We start from the raw sequence: 19111 nt of genomic DNA, 5'->3' as shown, positions 1-19111 counted from the left end.
TAACTTATCAGCAATTTCCAAAAGATGTCAACTATCTCCATCAAACTAACTTCTATTAATATCAAATATATTAAACTAGTCTCAATCAATATCAACATGTCGTGATCATTGAAGTTGAATTTACTTTAGTTTGACTAGAACCAAATTAAACTGAATTTATTAAAATTAAACAAGAGAACCAAAAGGTTTTGTTGGTAATTTGGAAGTACAAAATTAGTTCATTTATTTATTCCTAGAGTAAATAAATATATAAAATTCAATTGTTTATTGATCTAATTGTTCTTGTCACCTGTAATGCACATACATGCAAACTGATAACTATAAACAGTCAGGCTGGCATGTACTATGTGTTCAATTGAATCCAGTATTTTCAACAGAAAACATAGATATATAGTGAAAAACTACCAAAATTTCACCAAAATATTAAATTCTAAACTCATAATGTCAAACTATAATGAGTTTAGCACTATGAACCTTAAAGCTTGAACCCATCAGGTTTAAATTCTAAATCCGCCTCTGATACCAGATAACATAAGACAATACAATGTATTACCCTTTTAACGAAAGTCAAAATTTGAGATAGAAATTGTTATGCTCATCTGTATAGAGACAGTTGAGAGAAAATGGGATGCTAATTGAGCTATATTTCTGCAGAACTTGATGCCAGGAAATGCTTTTGACATGCAAATTATTGCATTCAATTACACTTGCCAAAATAGAACCTCAAAAATAGAAAAAATAAGACTAATGTATAGTATGCGACTTCTTGTAAGGAATATAGCATTGAGTACCATTTTATTTGCCTAATCTAGACAATTGCCTCAAGGCATTGGCAAACTCGTCGACTGATTCGTTCCCGCTGGTGTAGGTGATGAGAGGGCTCTCTGGTGGAACGACGTCTTCTCTTAGGTAGCTCCCTGGTGTTCTTAGCAGATCCTCGGAACCTTCCTCGACAGCCCCTTTCAAGATCAGTGTTTTGTGGGTTCCGGATATAAGTTCCTCATAATCTGTATCTCCAGTTTCACCGAGAATGACACACATGTTTGCGACGTTTAATCTCCAGCGTACAAAAAGATACCTAGAAAAATGACTGAAATATTGAGATCGTAAGATTGCCAAACAAATTGATGAGGTTAGTGATCAAGGCCAAGAAGGGGAGCCTTGGCGTAATTGGTAAAGTTGATGCCATGTGACCAGGAGGTCACGGGTTCGAACCGTAAAAATAGCCTCTTGCAGAAATGTAAGGTAAGGAAGGTACGGCCCTTCCCCGAACCCCGCGCATAGCGGAAACTTAGTGCACCAAGCTTCCCTTTTAGTGATCCAGGCCAAGGACATTTCCACAATGTGTGAAATAATTTCCAAAAGGACTATTAGCCATCAATCTGGAAAGACAATACCTGAGTGCCTGTGCCCGAGATGCAAGGAGCGGAACAACTTGCATTCGCGTTGAATTCCTGCAATACATCAAATGGCAGCGAAGACCCCTCATCCTAAGCTTCTGTCTCATATCATCTACCTTCTTTGCCTGATGAAATATTATTAAAACATATATGTTAAGTACTTGGAATACATTGAAACTATCTCTAATGGTAAATAAAATTTCTCGTTTCAGAAAAAAGATGGAGAAAATATTCACCTTACTGCGATCCTTGATCAAGTAGGAAATGCAATGGGAATTGCTTGATTTCACATCTTCTTCAATAGCACTGGTGACAGATTTCTCATGTTTACCTTCTTGTGTATTCATTAATTTCCAAATTGTTTTCCTTAAACCATCGCCACCCCACCGATATTCAATATGTGACGAATAGTCAGGGTCCGGATAAAGCTTGCCATTGTCTTCGGTGCAAGTTCCTGGATAAAACACTTCGCTCCCGCTGCTACAAATTAAAGCATCAAACTCATTTACTTTGATGTTTCCAGATTTTAGAAATTCCGTCAGTTCAGACATCGACATAGCTGTTGAGATAGCAAATCCTGATACTCTTGATATTTGTGGATCTGACTTAATGGCCTTAAGAATCTCCTGGGTTATCTGAATCATTTTCTTTTGAGGAGCACCGTTTGTGTCGTAGCAATCTAGAGCGATTACAATTAATTTACGTCGCCTCCGTAACATGGGATATTTGCTAGGAACATTGTCCTTTTTGTCACCCTCGGACTCTTGTTTAGCTGTCTCCGGTCTCTTTATTTTGCTTAAAACCCGATTAACTTGCTCTTGTACTGCATCGCCAGCTGCCGCAGACGCATCAAATGATTCATTTAATGATGTCTTTTCTCCGTCAACAGATAATCGCAAGGACATATCTTGCACGTCTTTGAGTGAATCATTCAGGGACTCTTCAGCAGCCAGTTCATCAGATGGAGTATCGGTTTTCCATTGTGGATGTCTCATTCGACATGCAGCAACTCTGGTCAAATATGTTCGACAATGTTCAGGCCATGAAAAGAGGTGTATGTTCTTCCAACCATTCTTCCTACACTCATGCCACAGGTTCTTCTCTGATACTAATTTAAGTAGTGCATCGGCAATTGCTTGCTGATCATGTGGATCCACGAGCAATCCGTTGTTAAGTGCCTAATAAGGAAAAGAAGTTTACACAATTGTCATCCACTAGATTATTTCATGCTTTATATAACTCTAAGAGAATCAATGTATAGAACAAAAATGCTGCTGATCATCTGAATAAATGTTTATACCCGATGAATATCAACTGGACCGCCATTCTTAGTAGCGACCATAGGAAGTCCATGTGCAGCAGCCTACAGAATTGTACAGATATGCAAAAGAAAATTTAAAAGATAACCATAAAAGAAAATTGAAGGATGTCAGAGGTGAATTAAATCCAGAACAAACCTCAATTAGAGTCAGTCCGAAGGGTTCAACTAAAGCTGGATTAATGAAGACTCCCTGTAAAGTTTCTATACATTGAGAACCGCTGTCATAAAGAAAAATATCACACAAATTGCAAGGACTGGAGGACTTAACGAACCTTCGTTTTGCCAGCGAGACGATATATCTCTGGAACATCGCTTTGCTTGTGATGTTTTGGGAAGGCAACTTGGCCGTAAAGGTCATACCTATCAACCAACTTCAGCACAGTTGTGAGAACACTAGCATTTCCTGCGGACATCTCATCTATGTCGTCTCTGTTTCCCATTATTAGTGTCTGCATCCAGTGTTTTTGCCATTGTATTAGTATTTGACAATATCATTCATTTTCAGCAAATTTAGCAACTGAGCCAAACCGATTTACCAGATTAGCAAGCTCCCTTAGCGGGCGACATTCTCCAAAGGCCTTCACGAGAGTGGTTATATTCTTCTTTGGATCTGGTCTGGACAATGCCAGAATCATTGGCTTATGTGGATTTGTTAGAAAACGCATGACCTGCACAAAAGCCATGTACTTGAGCAGACATCATTATTTGCACGTGAGCATAGCGACATTTGTTAAATTTTGCAACCCACCTCAGACCATATGGCGGGGACTGCTTTAGGTGATTGTCCATCAGCATTAGTGAGTGCTGCAAGATCCCCGTCAGCATCAGCTGTGTCTTCCTGAGCCTCAACATTACTGAAATCCATTCCAGGCGGAATAACCTACAAATTTGGTGTGAATCAAAGACGGTTGCAGAAGCCTCGACTACAAACCTAAATATAGTAAGAGTTACTGAACAACAACAGACATTACATCTGTGCGCGCATGAGCGTGTGTCCACATATATATTAAATGAAACAGCATTCTTACCGCCATCCTTGGCATGTAGCGACCATGGCAATTCACTCCTCGTCTTGCACGAGCTCTTAAAACTCTCTCGAGTTTTACATCAAATCCATCATATAGTCCCCATTGTTCATCAATCTCTTGTTTGGTGCTTGTGATAACGAGTTCCGCAGCATCCAGCGAAAGCTCCTCGCCTTCAATCCTCCTCATGATCCTATATGTTGAATTAATATCCTCCTTTGATTGCCTGCCTTGCTTGATAAGCTGCTCTAGCTTGTTTCTACCGAGTGAATGTCCTGTTAGGACCATCGGAACATTTAAAGCGCCCGAAAGGAGAGCAGCACTATCCCCTGCATCGGCATAATGACCATGGATTACATATGGCCAAACCGGTTGGCCTTCACCTATTTGTTCACCCAAAGCCTTTGACATATTAATGATGTGTGCGAGAGCTCCATCCACAAACTCCTGAATATAAGGCCACAACAATTCTTTCCGGAGGTACTTATCACGAGGACCAAAGGGTATCCTTATGATATAAGCTCCGCTACTTTCTCCGAGATCAGCATCATCACCATCTTCAGGACCCGTGTTTAACATCTCTGTCGGCTCACCGTAGCTCCAATCCACTTCAGGTGACGCAATTTGGCGAGTGAATAGATCAACTCTATATACACCAGGCATCTTAGCAAGTGCTTTGGCAAGTTCCACAACATACTTAATCTGAAAATTGGATAGACACGGTAAGGATCTTAGTGCTAAGACAGCAATTTAAAAGGAAATAATCCCCGCACCATAAAGGCGCTGTAGTTTACCTGACCACCGGTATCCGAATCACGACCAAGCTCCATATTTTCACCTCGGACCAGTCCATGCAAACTGGTAAAGAAGATTGGTAATTTAAGAGTTATAACCCACTCAGTTATGAGCTAAGTCAAATGCTTAAAGCTGTTGACTAAGCATTTACACAGAAATATGGAAACAAGCATTTGAATATATTGTAGTTTGCATCAAAATATATGTACCTAACTAGGATGATATAAAGCTTCTTTTCCTTGTTGTTGTCTGACCACACTTCCAAATTGGAAAAGTTCCTCTGAAACCTTTTCCTAGGGCTGTCGATTGTTGGTGTCTCCCCTAAAACATCACCTTTTTCTCCTTCAGACAAGTCTTCCGACATGTCCTCTGTAACGTCTTTGCGTCCTTGTTCTCGTTCCAATCTCCTGTTTGCTATCCTCTGGAGATCTTCCCATTCCAACTATGAAAAGAGTAAAATGTTTCAGTAGAAAAAAATTGCTTTCTCTTCAACAAGCGTGAAGGTTAGAAGTAAAGTTGCTTTATATCGTAACACAAAATGAGGTCAAATATTCTTGAGAATCAATTCAGATACTGCATGATAAATGTACCTTGCAACGCAATGACACATAATTTGGTGAACGAGTAAAATGCAAGAATTACTAGAAGATTCAAATTCTATTGATAGTTCATCATCCACACTGTTTAACAGATCATCCAGCGGCCAATATGCTTTGTATGTGAAATTTCCTTCCATTGTTAGCTATTAGGTCTTTATTCGTTATGAGTGACGTGTTGTGATTAAAAGAGAAAACTTCATCGTAAAAATGAAACACTTAGCACCATGCTATCAGGTTTTGACCATTATACTTTCTCTAATTAACAAGTAAAAGACAAGTACAACCGGTCCTTATGTCAGGCCAAAGTACATTGATTGTATTTGACTGCGAGAACTAGAACTTAATCAGCAAAGGACCAAAGAGGGCTGTTTTAAATAAAGTCTATTTAACAAAGCAACCCTTACACACCTAAACCCGACTATTTGGTTAGTATAGCGGACTACTTGTTTTGTGGACAAAAGAGAGCACAATTCTAAGGACGGAGAAAAATAAAAGCCCCCATGTCAAAGAAAGAGGAAAGTTAAAGAGCAAAGTTCATATAGGAAATATGATGAAAATGTAAAGGAGTCTAAAATCACAACGAAAAGTTATGTTGAGAAAAGCACAGAACTTCCTCAGCAGACAGCATTTAATCCAACAGTGACTAACTTACAGCAGCTGCTCGACAGTTTAAGTTTAATACAACCAAATTAGGAATGATCAAATCCTCTTTCCTGAAATAATAATCAACCACATAATCTTTCCGTACACGTGTATCTCTGCAAGTCAGAAAAATCTAGTCCATTTCCTTATTCCTTGTATTCAAAATCTATCTTAAGTAGTCCATTAATTGAAAGCTTATCCCAAATTCTGCAAAAGATACTCAAATAACAATCTAAGATACAGTTTAAAAAGATACATACAAGGACACAAGAAGTACAATTTCAAATCTAAGTAGAGACTAAAGCACACCAGGTGATTTGTTCCTATCTATCTAAGTTGTAGTCGGTAGAGAGGTAGCAAGTAGCCGGTGGACTAGTCAAGGAACACATTATAGGGAAAACAAGTATAAATGCACAAAGGAACATAAAACACAAGGCACAACAGAATGACAAGAAAATTACCAGTGCCCCCTTATTCCACAACCTTACATTAGACACAAAACACAGAAACAAACAGAACATAATCAAAACCATTTTGACATTTACCAAATTCAAGAAAAGTGAGCAGAAAACAAAAACACAAGCGAAGATTATAGAAGAAAAAACTACAGAAAAACATTTCCACATTCATCAAAAATTAAAAAATTTCCAAAATGATATAAACACGCTATTTCACAGCATCTTTTGCGTGGACAAAAGAATCACCAAAAATGAAAGTAAAACAGAAATACATATTTTAAAAAAAAAAACAACCATTTTGACAATCACCAAATTCAAGAAAAAACACAAGTGAAAATTGAACAAAAAACCATTTCCACATTCATCCAACATTCAGAATTTGCAAAAATGACCAAAAATTGCAAAAATGATCAAAACACTATTCACAACATCTTTTGAAGGGAAAAACATCTTTTTGCATAGAAAAATCACATGTCATCCAAAAAAGAACCATTTTGACATTCACCAAATTCAAGAAAAAACACAAGTGAAAATTGAACAAAAAACGATTTCCAGTTTTCCACATTCATCCAACATTCAGAATTTGCAAAAATGACCAAAATGCAAAAATGACCAGAAAACACTATTCACAACATCTTTTATAGGGAAAAACATTGCATGGAAAAAATCACCAAGACATATATATATATATATATATATATATATATATATATATATATATTATAGAAACCATTTTGACATTCACCAAATTCTAGAAAAAACACAAGTGAAAATTGTACAAAAAACCACATAGAACCATTTCCACATTCTTAAAAAAAAAAACCCATCTTTTTGCATGGACAAAAATCACCAAAACAGAAATAGATATATATTAAAAACCTGCTTCTTCTTGCGAGCAAGATGCCAAATGCGCCAACACATATTCTCCAATCTTGAACTTCTCTCCCTTGTATTCCTTGTAGCCACAACTTTGATCCATGTTCTATGAAGATCAGTTTCATCAACTCCTGTTACAACTTCCTCAACAAAATACTTTGTTGGATTAAAATGACCTGTTAAATTATTCACATGTGATGTTGATGATGGTGTTTTATTATCTTCTATAGCTGATGCTCCACTGCTTAATATTGCTTCTAAATACCCATTTATCCATTCATTTCCAGCCATTTTAATCTCAAAAAAACAATGGTTTTCACTTTAAGATTGAAAAGATTCAATCTTTACATGAAAGATTGGATTTTTTGGCTAGAAAATTTTGTTTCTTCAAGAAAAATTAACAAAAAATGAAAAAAAACAAAACAATGGTTTTCACGTTAAGAATGAAGAGATTAAATTTTTACATGAAATATTGGTTTTTTATTTTTAAAAAAAAATTCTTAGTTTTTTTTTTGCTAGAAAATTGTGTTTGTGTTTGTGAAAAGAGATGGTGAGATATGAAAGAGAGAGAGCTTGAGATTTTTGTATGTATATATGTAACTGTGTGAAAGAGATGAAAAGGGAGAGAAACACGTGGCAGTTGGAGGTGGGACCCAGGAGTGACACGTGGAATATAAAATGTAGGAGAGAACAAAGGAGAGGAATGAAGTAAAGAGTGACACCAATTTCAAGGTTGTGCGATTCCCTATGCGAAGTGGGCGCCTGCTTTGGATCGGAAGAGAGGTTTTAGGAGAATTTTATGGCTTTTTTTTTTTATTATAAATATTTTGTTGAGTAAAAAATTTAAATCTTGGTACAAAAAAAAAAAGGAGAAAATTAATAAAATTAGACCTTAGATGAAAATTTATAAATTTCTGATCTTCAAAATAACTGTTTCAAAATGATTTATTTAATTTCAACCATGAGAAAATACAAACAAGTAATTTTGTATCTATATGTAGTTCTTTATAAGTCGTTATAAGTATTACGAACTTACATTTAAATATTAGAATAGTAGATATAGTCATGATTCAAAAATTATATCAACAATTACGGACGTAGTTAACTCATTAATTAATTTTATTAGATAGTGTTAACCATTATAAAGCTAAATTACTAATTAATTTTAATCATGCCAACGGTCGTAGAACTCAGCCATTAATTAGTTACTAACATCTCAAATAACTATTACTCATTATTTAACATATTTTAGCATAAAAATGTGTAATCTAATGGTTTGGTTATTTTATTTGAAAACTTACTTAGATTGGGTTATGAAACGTAACTCAATCACTAATTACTTTTAGATTGCGTTAGCCGTTGTAAAACTAAATCGTTAATTAATTTAAATTCGTGTCACTCGCTATGAAACTGAATTTGATTAGTTTTATATTATGTAAGTCGTTGAAACTCAGTCATTAGTTAGCTACTAACATTTCAAGTAACTAATTACTCCTTGTTTATCATATTTTAGCATAAAATTATGTATATTACATTGTGTAATCGAATGCATAATATTTAGTGGCTTGATTATTGTATTTGTAAACTTACTTAGATTGGGTCAGCCATTGTGAAACATAACCCAATCATTAATTATTTTAGATCGTGTCAACCGCTGTAGAACTGAATCGCTAATTAATTTTAAATTGTATCACTTATTACGGAACTAAATCTATTTAGTTTTAAAATTGTGTAAGCAGTTGGAGAACTCAATCATTAGTTAGCTACTAATATTTCAAGTAACTAATTACTCCTTGATTGTGTAATTTAACGCATAAAATCTAATGGTTTAGTTATTATAAGCTTACTTAGAGTGGATGAGTCATGTAAAACGTAACTCAATCACTAATTATTTTTAAATACATAAACCGTTGTAAAACTGAATCGTTAATTAAATTTAAATTGTGTCAATCGTTAGTAGTTTTACATTGTGTAAACCTTCGCGGAACTCAGTTATTAATTAGCTACTAACATTTCAAGTAACTAATTACCTCTTATTTATCTTATTTTGGCGCAAAATTCTGTATATTGCACCGTGTAATCTAATGCTTTATTAACTAAATCACTTGTGAGCACGTGATTTTTGTTTCGCGCGACAATCGCTCCAAAAGAAATAAAAATAATAACAAATGGTCCTGCTGTACAATTTTTGGATTTTTACATGGCACTTTGTTAATTATTTATGATTTTTGCCCATTTTATTTTATTAAAACAAAATACAAAAAATGTATGTGTCATGCGTAATTTGAACCGTAATCCGGTTGTTAAATAGAAAATCATAAATAGGCATCTTTGTCCGTGATTTTTGTTTTGTTTGATTTTACCTGCTTCAAACATTTTAATATGTGTGTAAATAATTGTATTAAGTGTTTATTTAATTTTAATTTGATTTACTTGGGTTTTGTTTTAAAAAATAAAAATATATATAAAAAATATATAATAAAAAGTGCAGAATTGGTTTAAAATCAGTTGGGCCTATTTTCATTTTTAATTTGAGGCCCAAACCCAAACCCAAAACCCCATACGTAACCCGGTCCATACCAGCTGATACCCAGAACTTCCAAACGACACCGTTTTAACCTGGTCTGATCTGGGCCGTTGATCTCAGATTGATCAACGGCCAAGATCACTTCCCCATAACCCACTGATGAACCCGACCCGTTCCACCCGGACCGACCCAAACCCCTTTAGGATGAAACGACACCGTCCCCCACCAGCCAAGAGATCCTGACCCTTCATCGTACCACATCCAACGGCTAGGAATCAACCCCTCACTAACTATATAAACCTATAACCTTTACCCTGCACCCCTATCCGAACCCCCTGCCTTAGGTCGTCTTCACCCCAGACCTCGGGCCTTCAAACCCTAGCCGCCCCTGTATACTTTCACCATGAAAGCCGGCGGCATGGACGCCGGTGACCCCACCCTTAACACCGTAGATGCTCCTCACCATCCTGAACCCAAATCCACCAATCACACACTTCGAATCCCCTCCCACCTTCTCGAATCTTCATTTGAAGATTCGAGTCGGAACCTGATTTACACCAATCGGCCTCAACTTCACACCAGACACTCCCCAGACCCCCCTCGTGACCAAACCATGCTTGGTTTGGTCCGAATCTGACCAGGGAAGCATGAATCCCGGATCTAATTTTTGGAACCTTAGGGTTCCTCGTCACTGGTCCGTATCTCGTTTAAACCAAGAGATTAAGGTCTAATGGACCTTAATCGAAGTGTTTCTCATATGAGAAACACTTCGATTAAAGTCCGTTCAGCCTTAAGAAAGGTCTGTTCGAGTCCAAGCTAAGGTTTTTGATTTTTCGGGGTTTAAGGTGAGTTTTGCTTTCTTTTCTTTATTTGTTTTAGTCCATGTGATTGTTTAAAAGGCTGTTCATGTTTTGTGAAATTTGTGTTTCGAATTTTACCAACTGTGTCTTGTACACCTTGCCTGAACCTCTGCGTTTGATTGAGTCCTTCTTCTACTTGTTCTGATAATGCGTATGTATGTATGTGTTGTGCAATTAGCTGAATTTCAAATTTGAACCGATTAACTGACTCCTCGAGTACAATTCTGTTTGGTTAGTACAATTCAAATCATGTGTTGATACTGTTAAATGTCTGATTTTTGGCTACGATTGTGCATGTTATGATTAATATAGTCGAGTCGACATGTGTCGTCAATTAGTTTCAACTGTCTGAACAATAAACAAATCGATTTGCTTCTGTTAAACATTGCCTGAATCAATTAAGAACTAAGTTTAGTTACTTATAGTTGTTAATTTGATTTCAGAAACCTAAGGTTTGGTCTGTAATTGCAATCTGAATTGATGGCATGTGCACTTGTGCACAACATGTGCATAAAGGCCCTTTTTGAATTAAAATAGTTTTGACAGCATATGCTGTCAGACTACATTCTGCTGCCCATATTCTGCTTTAGTTCAGAAATATTAAACTTTACTTAAAAGTAAGTCTTCCAGGGAATATCATGGGGTTTGTTTATACTTAATTAGCTAAGTGAAATCTGAAAAGAGGAGAGCACATGGGAGGGGTGTGTTGATTGTCTAACAGGCTGTTAAAGGGTTGAATTTAGGCTATTAAAAGGGGGGGACACACATAAAACTGGGGGGAGAGAGGACATTGGATAATAGGGACACAGGAAGAGATCTGAGATTAGAGAGGGAGAACTCAGACTGAATTTTGAGAACTGGAAGTTCTGGAAAAAACACCAAAAATTGGAAAAGGTTTCTTTCTGAGAACTCAAGTATAATCTCAGAACTGAAGACTGATATTGGATTTTGAAAAGAAAGGAGATAGGGAGAGGGATATACAGAAAGCAGAAATTGCTATCTTCTTCTTGCTGTTTGTTCGATTCCCAGTTTGTTCAACCTGTTCAGTCAGTTCTGTTTTCTTTTAAGTGTCAGCTGAGTTTATTGGTTGGTTGGCATTGTTTTGATTCTCTTGGAGTTGGTTTGTCTGAATCCTGACCCTACTCCCCTGCTGGTTGCTGTCATTTCGCTGCCTCTTTCCCTCGTCTATAATTGCATCTTGCATTGGAATTTGTCCTGTTGTTGTTCATCTGTTACTGCTGCTGTTTCGCTTGCACCGTTGCTCAACTGACTCTCTTGCTTTCTTCATTGTAAGCATCTCCTCAGGTACACACTTCGAATCTGTCTGATGTAATTGATGCCGCAATGAAAGTTGAATCGAAAGATCTAAAGATTTTTTTTATCTGTTGCCTTACTTACAGCTTTGGCGAATGTTGTTAAAGTTGTATAAATCCTTTAATTTGTAGCCTAATAGAGAATACATTAGTAAGTTTGTACTTAATTAATGTTTATGTTGATCTGAAACTGTGGTACTTGATTCGTTTAGAAGCATACAGGATGTAAGTACAGTTCATGGAATGTGAAACTATTTAATATGATTGTTAAAATTGAACTCACTCTTTCAAGCATGCTTTGAATAGGTAGGGGCAAATAGCTTTTAAATCTAGCCAAACATGATACAGTTTTGAGTCACCCAGTTTCGATTTCTTTAGGCAGTTTGTAGGACTAGTTTTGAACATCATCGGTAACATCCTCTAATAAGGAATTCAATTAATCCTGCTTAAGCAAGTTAATTCAAATCCGACTTAAAGATGTTGTTCGGATTAAGTGTTGTATTTCGTCAATCTCGCATGTAACTTCTTCGTCTAATTAAAGCATGTTCCACAAGGTATGACGTCTCTCCATTTTATAAATAATTAATCAGAAATTGATAAGGATCCGGTTTAGGCCAAAGCATATACTTGAATTAACATGTATCTTTCTTCTTCTATTTAGATTGAACATAATAGAAATGCAGTCACTTTAGGGTATCCTTTCTAAAATAGAGACGAGCCTCGCCAAATAAAAAATGCAACATTGCGGGGCCCTCAATAACTAACCATAATAAATATTTTAGAATTCAGGATAGGCCGTTTAGTGAATTTCATGGCCTTCTCCGAAAATAATAACGCGTTAGACTCTTTAGGCGCAGCTTAATTTAACCTTATTAAACACGGGTGCACATTGATGTGACCCAAATCCAAATCTCAACGGAGTCAAAATGTATCGACAACCGCGGGTGCATTGATTGTGACGTGGTTCGAGATGCATTTTCACGATGTTGCAATTCTATAAAAATAAATGATAATAATAAAAGCGGTTTAAACTTAATAAAAGCACATAAGTCACAACATGTATTTAAATTAGATATTTAGCCATTGTAACAATTTAAGCGACCGTGCTAGAACCACGGGATTCGAGGGTGCCTAACACCTTCCCTCGGATCAACAGAATTCCTTACTTAGAATTTCTGGTTCGCAGACTTCATTTGGAAAAGTCGAAAATTTCCTCGATTTGGGATTCAAGATAAACCGGTGACTTGGGATACCAAAAGCCAAACCTTTCCCAAGTGGCGACTCTGAATTAAATAAATAATCTCATTTCGAATATTGTCACTTAAATTGGAAAAACTCCCCTCGCGCATTTTAACCCTTCGGGGCGGGCGCGCAAAAAGGAGGTGTGACAGCTCTGGCGACTCTGCTGGGGAAGTAACCCAGAACCACTGGTTCAGGGTTCAAGAATTCGAGCTTAGAATAATTGTTATATTTGGCTTTATTATCTGATCTTTGTTACATGTTTTTGCATAACGTGCTAAATGTTGTCTTTTACCGCTTTGATATTATCTGAACTGTATATAAACTGTGCCGAAACCCTTCTCTCTTCACCTCCGGGGAGAAGCTCGCTGGTCGAGGCTCCCTATTCTGTTAGTGTCGATACCTGAAATAAGAAAGAAGACGGATAAGTTACGAAGCCGGACGGCCTTTTGGTTCCCGGTAAGTTGCCCCTCCTCGACTCGAGTTGTCCGCTCGGGTACACAGTCTAGAACATCTACCCAGGTTATAAACCTAGTATAACGAAACCTCATGCCGGATCCCTAGTAGGAACGCTTATCTGCATCATGTTGCATTTGACATAGGGGACTCAACACAGGGGTTGGGTCCGTCTAGGACAGGCAACCTGGAATGAAAAGACCATCCTGCTGCATCCCGTTTGTTGTGCGCATCTATTTGCTTCAGATCTGCATGTTGACCGGTTTCCGAAAAATTTTCAAAAAAAAAAGAATAGCAGGATAGGGAGATAATTACTTATTCTTTTGAAAAAAACCATGTCCGAGTGATGTCAAACCTAACCGGAATTTTCTAAGATAAAAAAAAAAAAGCTCGCCTTTCAGTTTGACTATTCCTTTTAATCACTTTCAAAATCCAAAAAAAAATATATAAATAAAAAATCAAAAAAAAAATTATTGTTTCATTTGTAGCACCGCTTTAAAAGATTTTCAAAATTTCATTAAAAAGGGGAAGTTTAAAATGTGTAAATATTTCCTTGGTCTCTTTTCAAAAATAAATAATAAAATGAAAAACAAAACATATAACAAAATTTCAAAAAAGGGGTTATTCTTCTTTTCTTTAAATGATTTTATTTTTTGTTTCCCCTATTTTGATCTAACCGAACTACGCCGGTTTGATTCTCGCACGGGGTGAGATACGTAGGCAACCCTCGGCGGGTCCAACCTCCCGTTTTTGCATTTTTGCAGAAAAAAAAAACCTAGATAATTTTAATTTTTGAGTCTAATAAAGTTTATCACCCTAAATAAATGTGCAGGATGAGCACGATACAAAACGAACCGTTTTCAATAATGACCAAGATCCCTTTTGACTTGCGATTATGGTGGAACGACTTAGGCAAGGCAAAGTGAGGAAATATCTGAAAAATCTCCCGGATTTACTAGACATTCAGCCTTGGGGCGATATTATCAGATCATTGGTCACTTACTGGGATTCGGCGCACAATGTATTCCATTTTTCAGACTTCGAACTCACCCCGACGTTGGAAGAAATAGCGGGATACATTGGGGTGATGAAGCTCCGTTAAGGTTCAAGTACTTGATTGCACCTAGGGCCGTCACGATACACCGGTTTTTGGATTTTCTGAAAATACCCCGAACATTTCACCATCCAGATCTTGCCAAAGGTTTCTGCAGTCTCCATCTCATGTATGCCAGATACGGTCATGAAGGCGGTTTCAATAAGCCAGATTTCAAACTATGTAGTAAAGGCAACCGACAAAAGTGGGACGAACACAGGCAGTTAGCTTTCATGACGGCCTTCTTAGGTCTTATAGTGTTCCCGAGGAAGGACGACAACATCGATCTAAAAATAACTGGGGTTGTCAGTACTTTGCTCACCCAAGATAAGAGTACTCTAGCGCCTATGATTATGGCTGACATTTTTCGGGCTCTCACTGCTTGTCGAGCCAGGGGCGACTTTTTCGAAGGATGTAACCTACTGTTGCAAATATGGATGACCGATCACTTATGCCGCCGCTCTCCGCTCTTGGGTTACGGTTCGCCTGAGAAGACTTGCATTGGAGAATTCTACACTAGAGTCAAAGGTTTCAATCTACCTGAGGGCATCACATCATGGACCTCATTTTTCCGAACTCTCACTGCTAGCCAAATCCAGTGGACGCTCGGATGGTCGCCTGTTGAGGAAATCATATACATGCCAGCAACCAGGCCCCACTTTCTGTTGATGGGACATAAAAGCATCCAACCCTACGCCCCATATCGGGTTCTGAGGCAACTTGGGAGGTATCAAGTGGTGCCGAAAGATTAAGATCTGAGTACCCAAGTGATTGAGATCAGTCCAGATGGGCGTTTCCCCGAAGAAGAAGTTCGCCAAATCTGGAGTGAGTGCCAACATCTGATGGCAAGAACTTGTGTGATGGATATAGCAAAAGGGGAAGTTGCCCCAGGGTATCACGCTTGGTTCAGAGGCGACCTATATTGCGAAACACCAGCTAAGAGACCGCATCTCAAAGACTTTGTAGAATCATCCCAAGGGCAATGGAATTAGTTAGCGAAAGAAAAGGAGTATCGGGCAGAGATCGGTGATTTGAAGCTACAAATTGACAGTCTGAAGTTCAATAACAGCATACAAATCGCTGCGGATCAAAGTGAAAAGAATAAATTGGTCCAAGAGAATGAAGAACTTAAGGCCCAAATCCAAAAATTGAGATTGTCTCTTGATGAACAGCCCAGAAGTCGATCAGACCAGCAGTTGATTAAGGGTTTAAAAAGAGAAGTCGCGGAGTGGCGAGATGGTTTAGAAGAATCGGGAAAGATCATGGCAAAGCTCAAGGCATAGTGGGGAATAAGAATAGAGAAGCATCGCTGACATTTGAACCAATCGAAATGCGACCACGAGAAAATTGTTGCCAAAATGAAGAAAGAGATGGCTATACTTGAGATCAAAGCAGCTGATCAGGCCAAGAATTTCCAAATTGAGAGCAGATACTGGTTTGACTCATTAGCCCAGATGAAGTTAGAAGTACGGCGACTGAAGAATCAGCATATGCAGGATGCTCAGGTATTCAAGATATGTAGCGATCAGATAAAACGCCTACTCGTAGAGAAGAAGCAAACCAGGGATAGGATCAAGGCCATTGCCCATGCCATCACCAGACGATGTCTACGATGTGAGAACATGACCAGCGTTACCTTCCTCTCGGCGGTGATGGGTTATGTCAAGCAGACTATGCATGAGCTGGAACAACTTGAGAGGGATCTCATGCCTAGGACCGCGACGAGGCCGAACGATGCCCCGCGGACACCAATTTTCAAAACCATAATGCACTCATAAGTCAAGTCTGTATCTTAGCATCTTCTGCCTGTTTTTCCCATCAGGGTGATTTTTAATCTATTTTGAGTCTAGGTTTATTTTCAAAGTTTGCTCTTTCTTTTGCAAAATGTAGTTTGTAATAGACCATTTCAACAATAAAGAGGTTGCTTCTTTTACGCTTATTTGTGTTTTTCGAACTACGTAATGATCTGATTCACGTAGGCATCGTGATACGTAGGCAATCCTCATCGGATCCGGTCGCATTTCTTTTACTGCAAAATAAAAAAAATAATAATAATAAAAAAAATAAAAATAAAACTAATAAGAGGAAAATGCCGAAATGACGCATGCTCTCGTAGCAAACATGTAGTAATCCACTTAACTGTATAGGTGCATCATGCCTAACGTGAGATTGACTATTTGTTATTTGCTGCAAATTAACCATGCGTTTGTCGTTGAGTACCTCAGGGTTTTTGAAAAGACGGTTGGTTTGGTGAAAGTCTGGCCTCGCACTCATACTTCACGAGGTCAAGGAGAAGTGTTCAACTTTCTGTTGTTAGGACCAGAAGCAGTACTCACACTTACTTCACCAGGTCAAAAGGAAGTGTGGAAATGTCTTTAGAAATTCCATTGCAAACAATCCCTATTTCCGAGGAGAGCTCGATCTCAGCCGTCCTCACACCTGAATCCGCAACTGCAGAGGAAAATAGAATCCTACGGCTCCGCATGTTGGAAATGCTGGACGACTGGAATAATGGGAAAGAGCCGCCAAGTGTCGTCCCCGGGTTCCCTGAATTATTCTCCAGGTCAAGTGGGACTTCTAATGTCCCCATAAATTATCCTGCTACCCCATTCGGGTACCCATCCACCTCAGCTTTCTCTGCTGGATCGCCTTCTGAGCCTCATCCCCGAATGTCAGCCACCGATGCAAGCATGAACATCTTTACTGCATCACCTTGCCCGATTACGGCACAGCCTGCCACGTACAAGCCAAGCTTTGACTCATCCTCTTTTACATTCCAAGCACCATCGTTCTCAATGGAACCAACTAGGTTTGCTACCAGCACTAATCCTCTACCGCCTCAGTGCGAGCTTGCACCCAGGCAGGATCAGAACTCCAGAATTGCAGAACAAAATGAGATTGCCAAGAGAATGAGAAGCCTTGAACAAAGTTTGAAGAATATGCAAGGATTGAGCGGACAGAAAAGCGTCTCTTACGCCGACCTATGCATGTTCCCTCACGTGCACCTGCCAGCGGGTTTCAAGACCCCAAAGTTCGAGAAATATGATGGGCACGGTGACCCCATTGCACATCTTAAGAAATACTGCAACCAATTGCGGGGAGCCGGCGGAAAAGAAGAACTGCTAATGGCATATTTTGGGGAAAGTCTAGTAGGGATAGCCTCGGAATGGTATATGGACCAGGAAATGTCCCGATGGCATATATGGGATGATCTCGCCAGAGATTTTGTGAAACAATTCCAGTATAACATCGACATTGCGCCAGACCGAAATTCTCTGTCGAATTTGAAGAAGAAACCGTTAGAAAGCTTCAGAGAATATGCTATTAAGTGGCGTGAACAGGCGTCAAGAGTGAAGCCTCCCATGGATGAAGTGGAAATGGTCACTACTTTTCTCCAGGCTCAAGAGTCTGACTATTTCCAAAACATGATGTCAGCCATGGGTAAGCCATTCGCGGAAGCGATCAAGATTGGAGAGATGGTGGAAAATGGTCTGAAAACAGGTAGGATTCTGAGTCAAGCAGCCATAAGGGCGACCTCACAGGCCGTCCAAAGCGGGTCCGGAGGAATGACAAGAGGGAAGAAGAAAGAAGAAACGACTATGGCAGCCTCGGAAGCAAGGGAGTATCGTCATCCCAGGCCCCGTTTTCCGGAAAGAACCCCACAACACTACTACCCCCACTCAAATTTGGCATATGCTCATCAACCTTATATGGTCATGAATGCCCAGCCTTATGCCCATCCACCACAACAAGCCAACCGAGGCCCAGCTCCACCTCCCAGAAATCAGCCTCCTTACCGCAACCACTATAACCCACAACCCCCGCAGAATAACTTCCGCCCTCAAGAGCCACCCCGAAGGCGGACTTTCACGCCCATCGGTGAACCATACTCAACTTTGTTCCCGAAGCTAGTCCAGTTGGGTTTCTTGCAACCAATCCCTCAAACAAGGCAAAACCCGACGTCACCTTTTTATAAAGCTGGAGTCAGATGCGCCTATCATTCAGGGGTCGAGGGACATGATATAAATGACTGCTGGTCGTTGAAAAGAGTGGTCGAAAATTTGATAGAGCAAAGGAAAATAGTGCTAAGGGACGAGGAGATCCCGAATGTAACTAACAATCCATTACCTGCTCACAACAATGGGCTGCTGATCGGAATGATTTGTGAAGACAAAGAGTTCGACCCTGCTCTGAAAGCCATAATTGCCATTGTCGACACGGGGAAGAGGCCCGAAACAGACCAGAAACCAGAAAAGGGGGAGGAGGCCAAAGCTATAAAGAAAGAGCCTGAAAAGAAGGTGGAGAAGAAAGTGGTACCGGTAAAGGATGGAGTTCTTTACATACCACGAGGTCGAGCTGAGAAGACGCAGAACTTCGGAATCAAAAAGACAAAACCTATGTACGTGCCGAAAGGGGCCTATGTGGTCCGGGGGACGATTCAACCACCTCGGCTGAATGAGCCAGTGGTTATCGGACGCGTGCCACAAAAGCCAATGACCAACCCGTC

At 38.9% G+C, this 19111-nt stretch overlaps 1 protein-coding gene across 2 annotated transcripts; it reads right to left on the bottom strand.

Annotated features, from left to right (window-relative positions):
- Positions 1–624: 624 nt before the first annotated feature.
- Positions 625–7706, bottom strand: LOC107780355 (putative sucrose-phosphate synthase 2). 2 transcript variants are annotated; one of them, XM_016600875.2, is made up of 12 exons: positions 7120–7706; positions 4751–4983; positions 4541–4604; positions 3750–4448; positions 3470–3601; positions 3258–3389; positions 2994–3170; positions 2858–2911; positions 2701–2763; positions 1637–2578; positions 1398–1525; positions 625–1090 (listed from the first exon to the last, which is right to left on the bottom strand). In XM_016600875.2, the coding sequence occupies exons 1-12, from the start codon at positions 7405–7407 to the stop codon at positions 796–798; spliced, it is 3207 nt and encodes a 1068-aa protein (XP_016456361.1). In that variant the 5' UTR covers positions 7408–7706; the 3' UTR covers positions 625–795. The 2 variants fall into 2 exon arrangements, with proteins under 2 accessions (XP_016456361.1, XP_016456363.1); XM_016600877.2 differs by having other exon boundaries at positions 625–1078.
- Positions 7707–19111: the final 11405 nt, after the last annotated feature.

The sequence above is a fragment of the Nicotiana tabacum genome, chromosome 7, assembly GCF_000715075.1.
Source record: "Nicotiana tabacum cultivar K326 chromosome 7, ASM71507v2, whole genome shotgun sequence".
NCBI lineage: Eukaryota > Viridiplantae > Streptophyta > Magnoliopsida > Solanales > Solanaceae > Nicotiana > Nicotiana tabacum.
The sequence above is the reverse complement of the archived record's forward strand: the minus strand, read 5'-3'. Positions and strand labels throughout refer to the sequence as shown.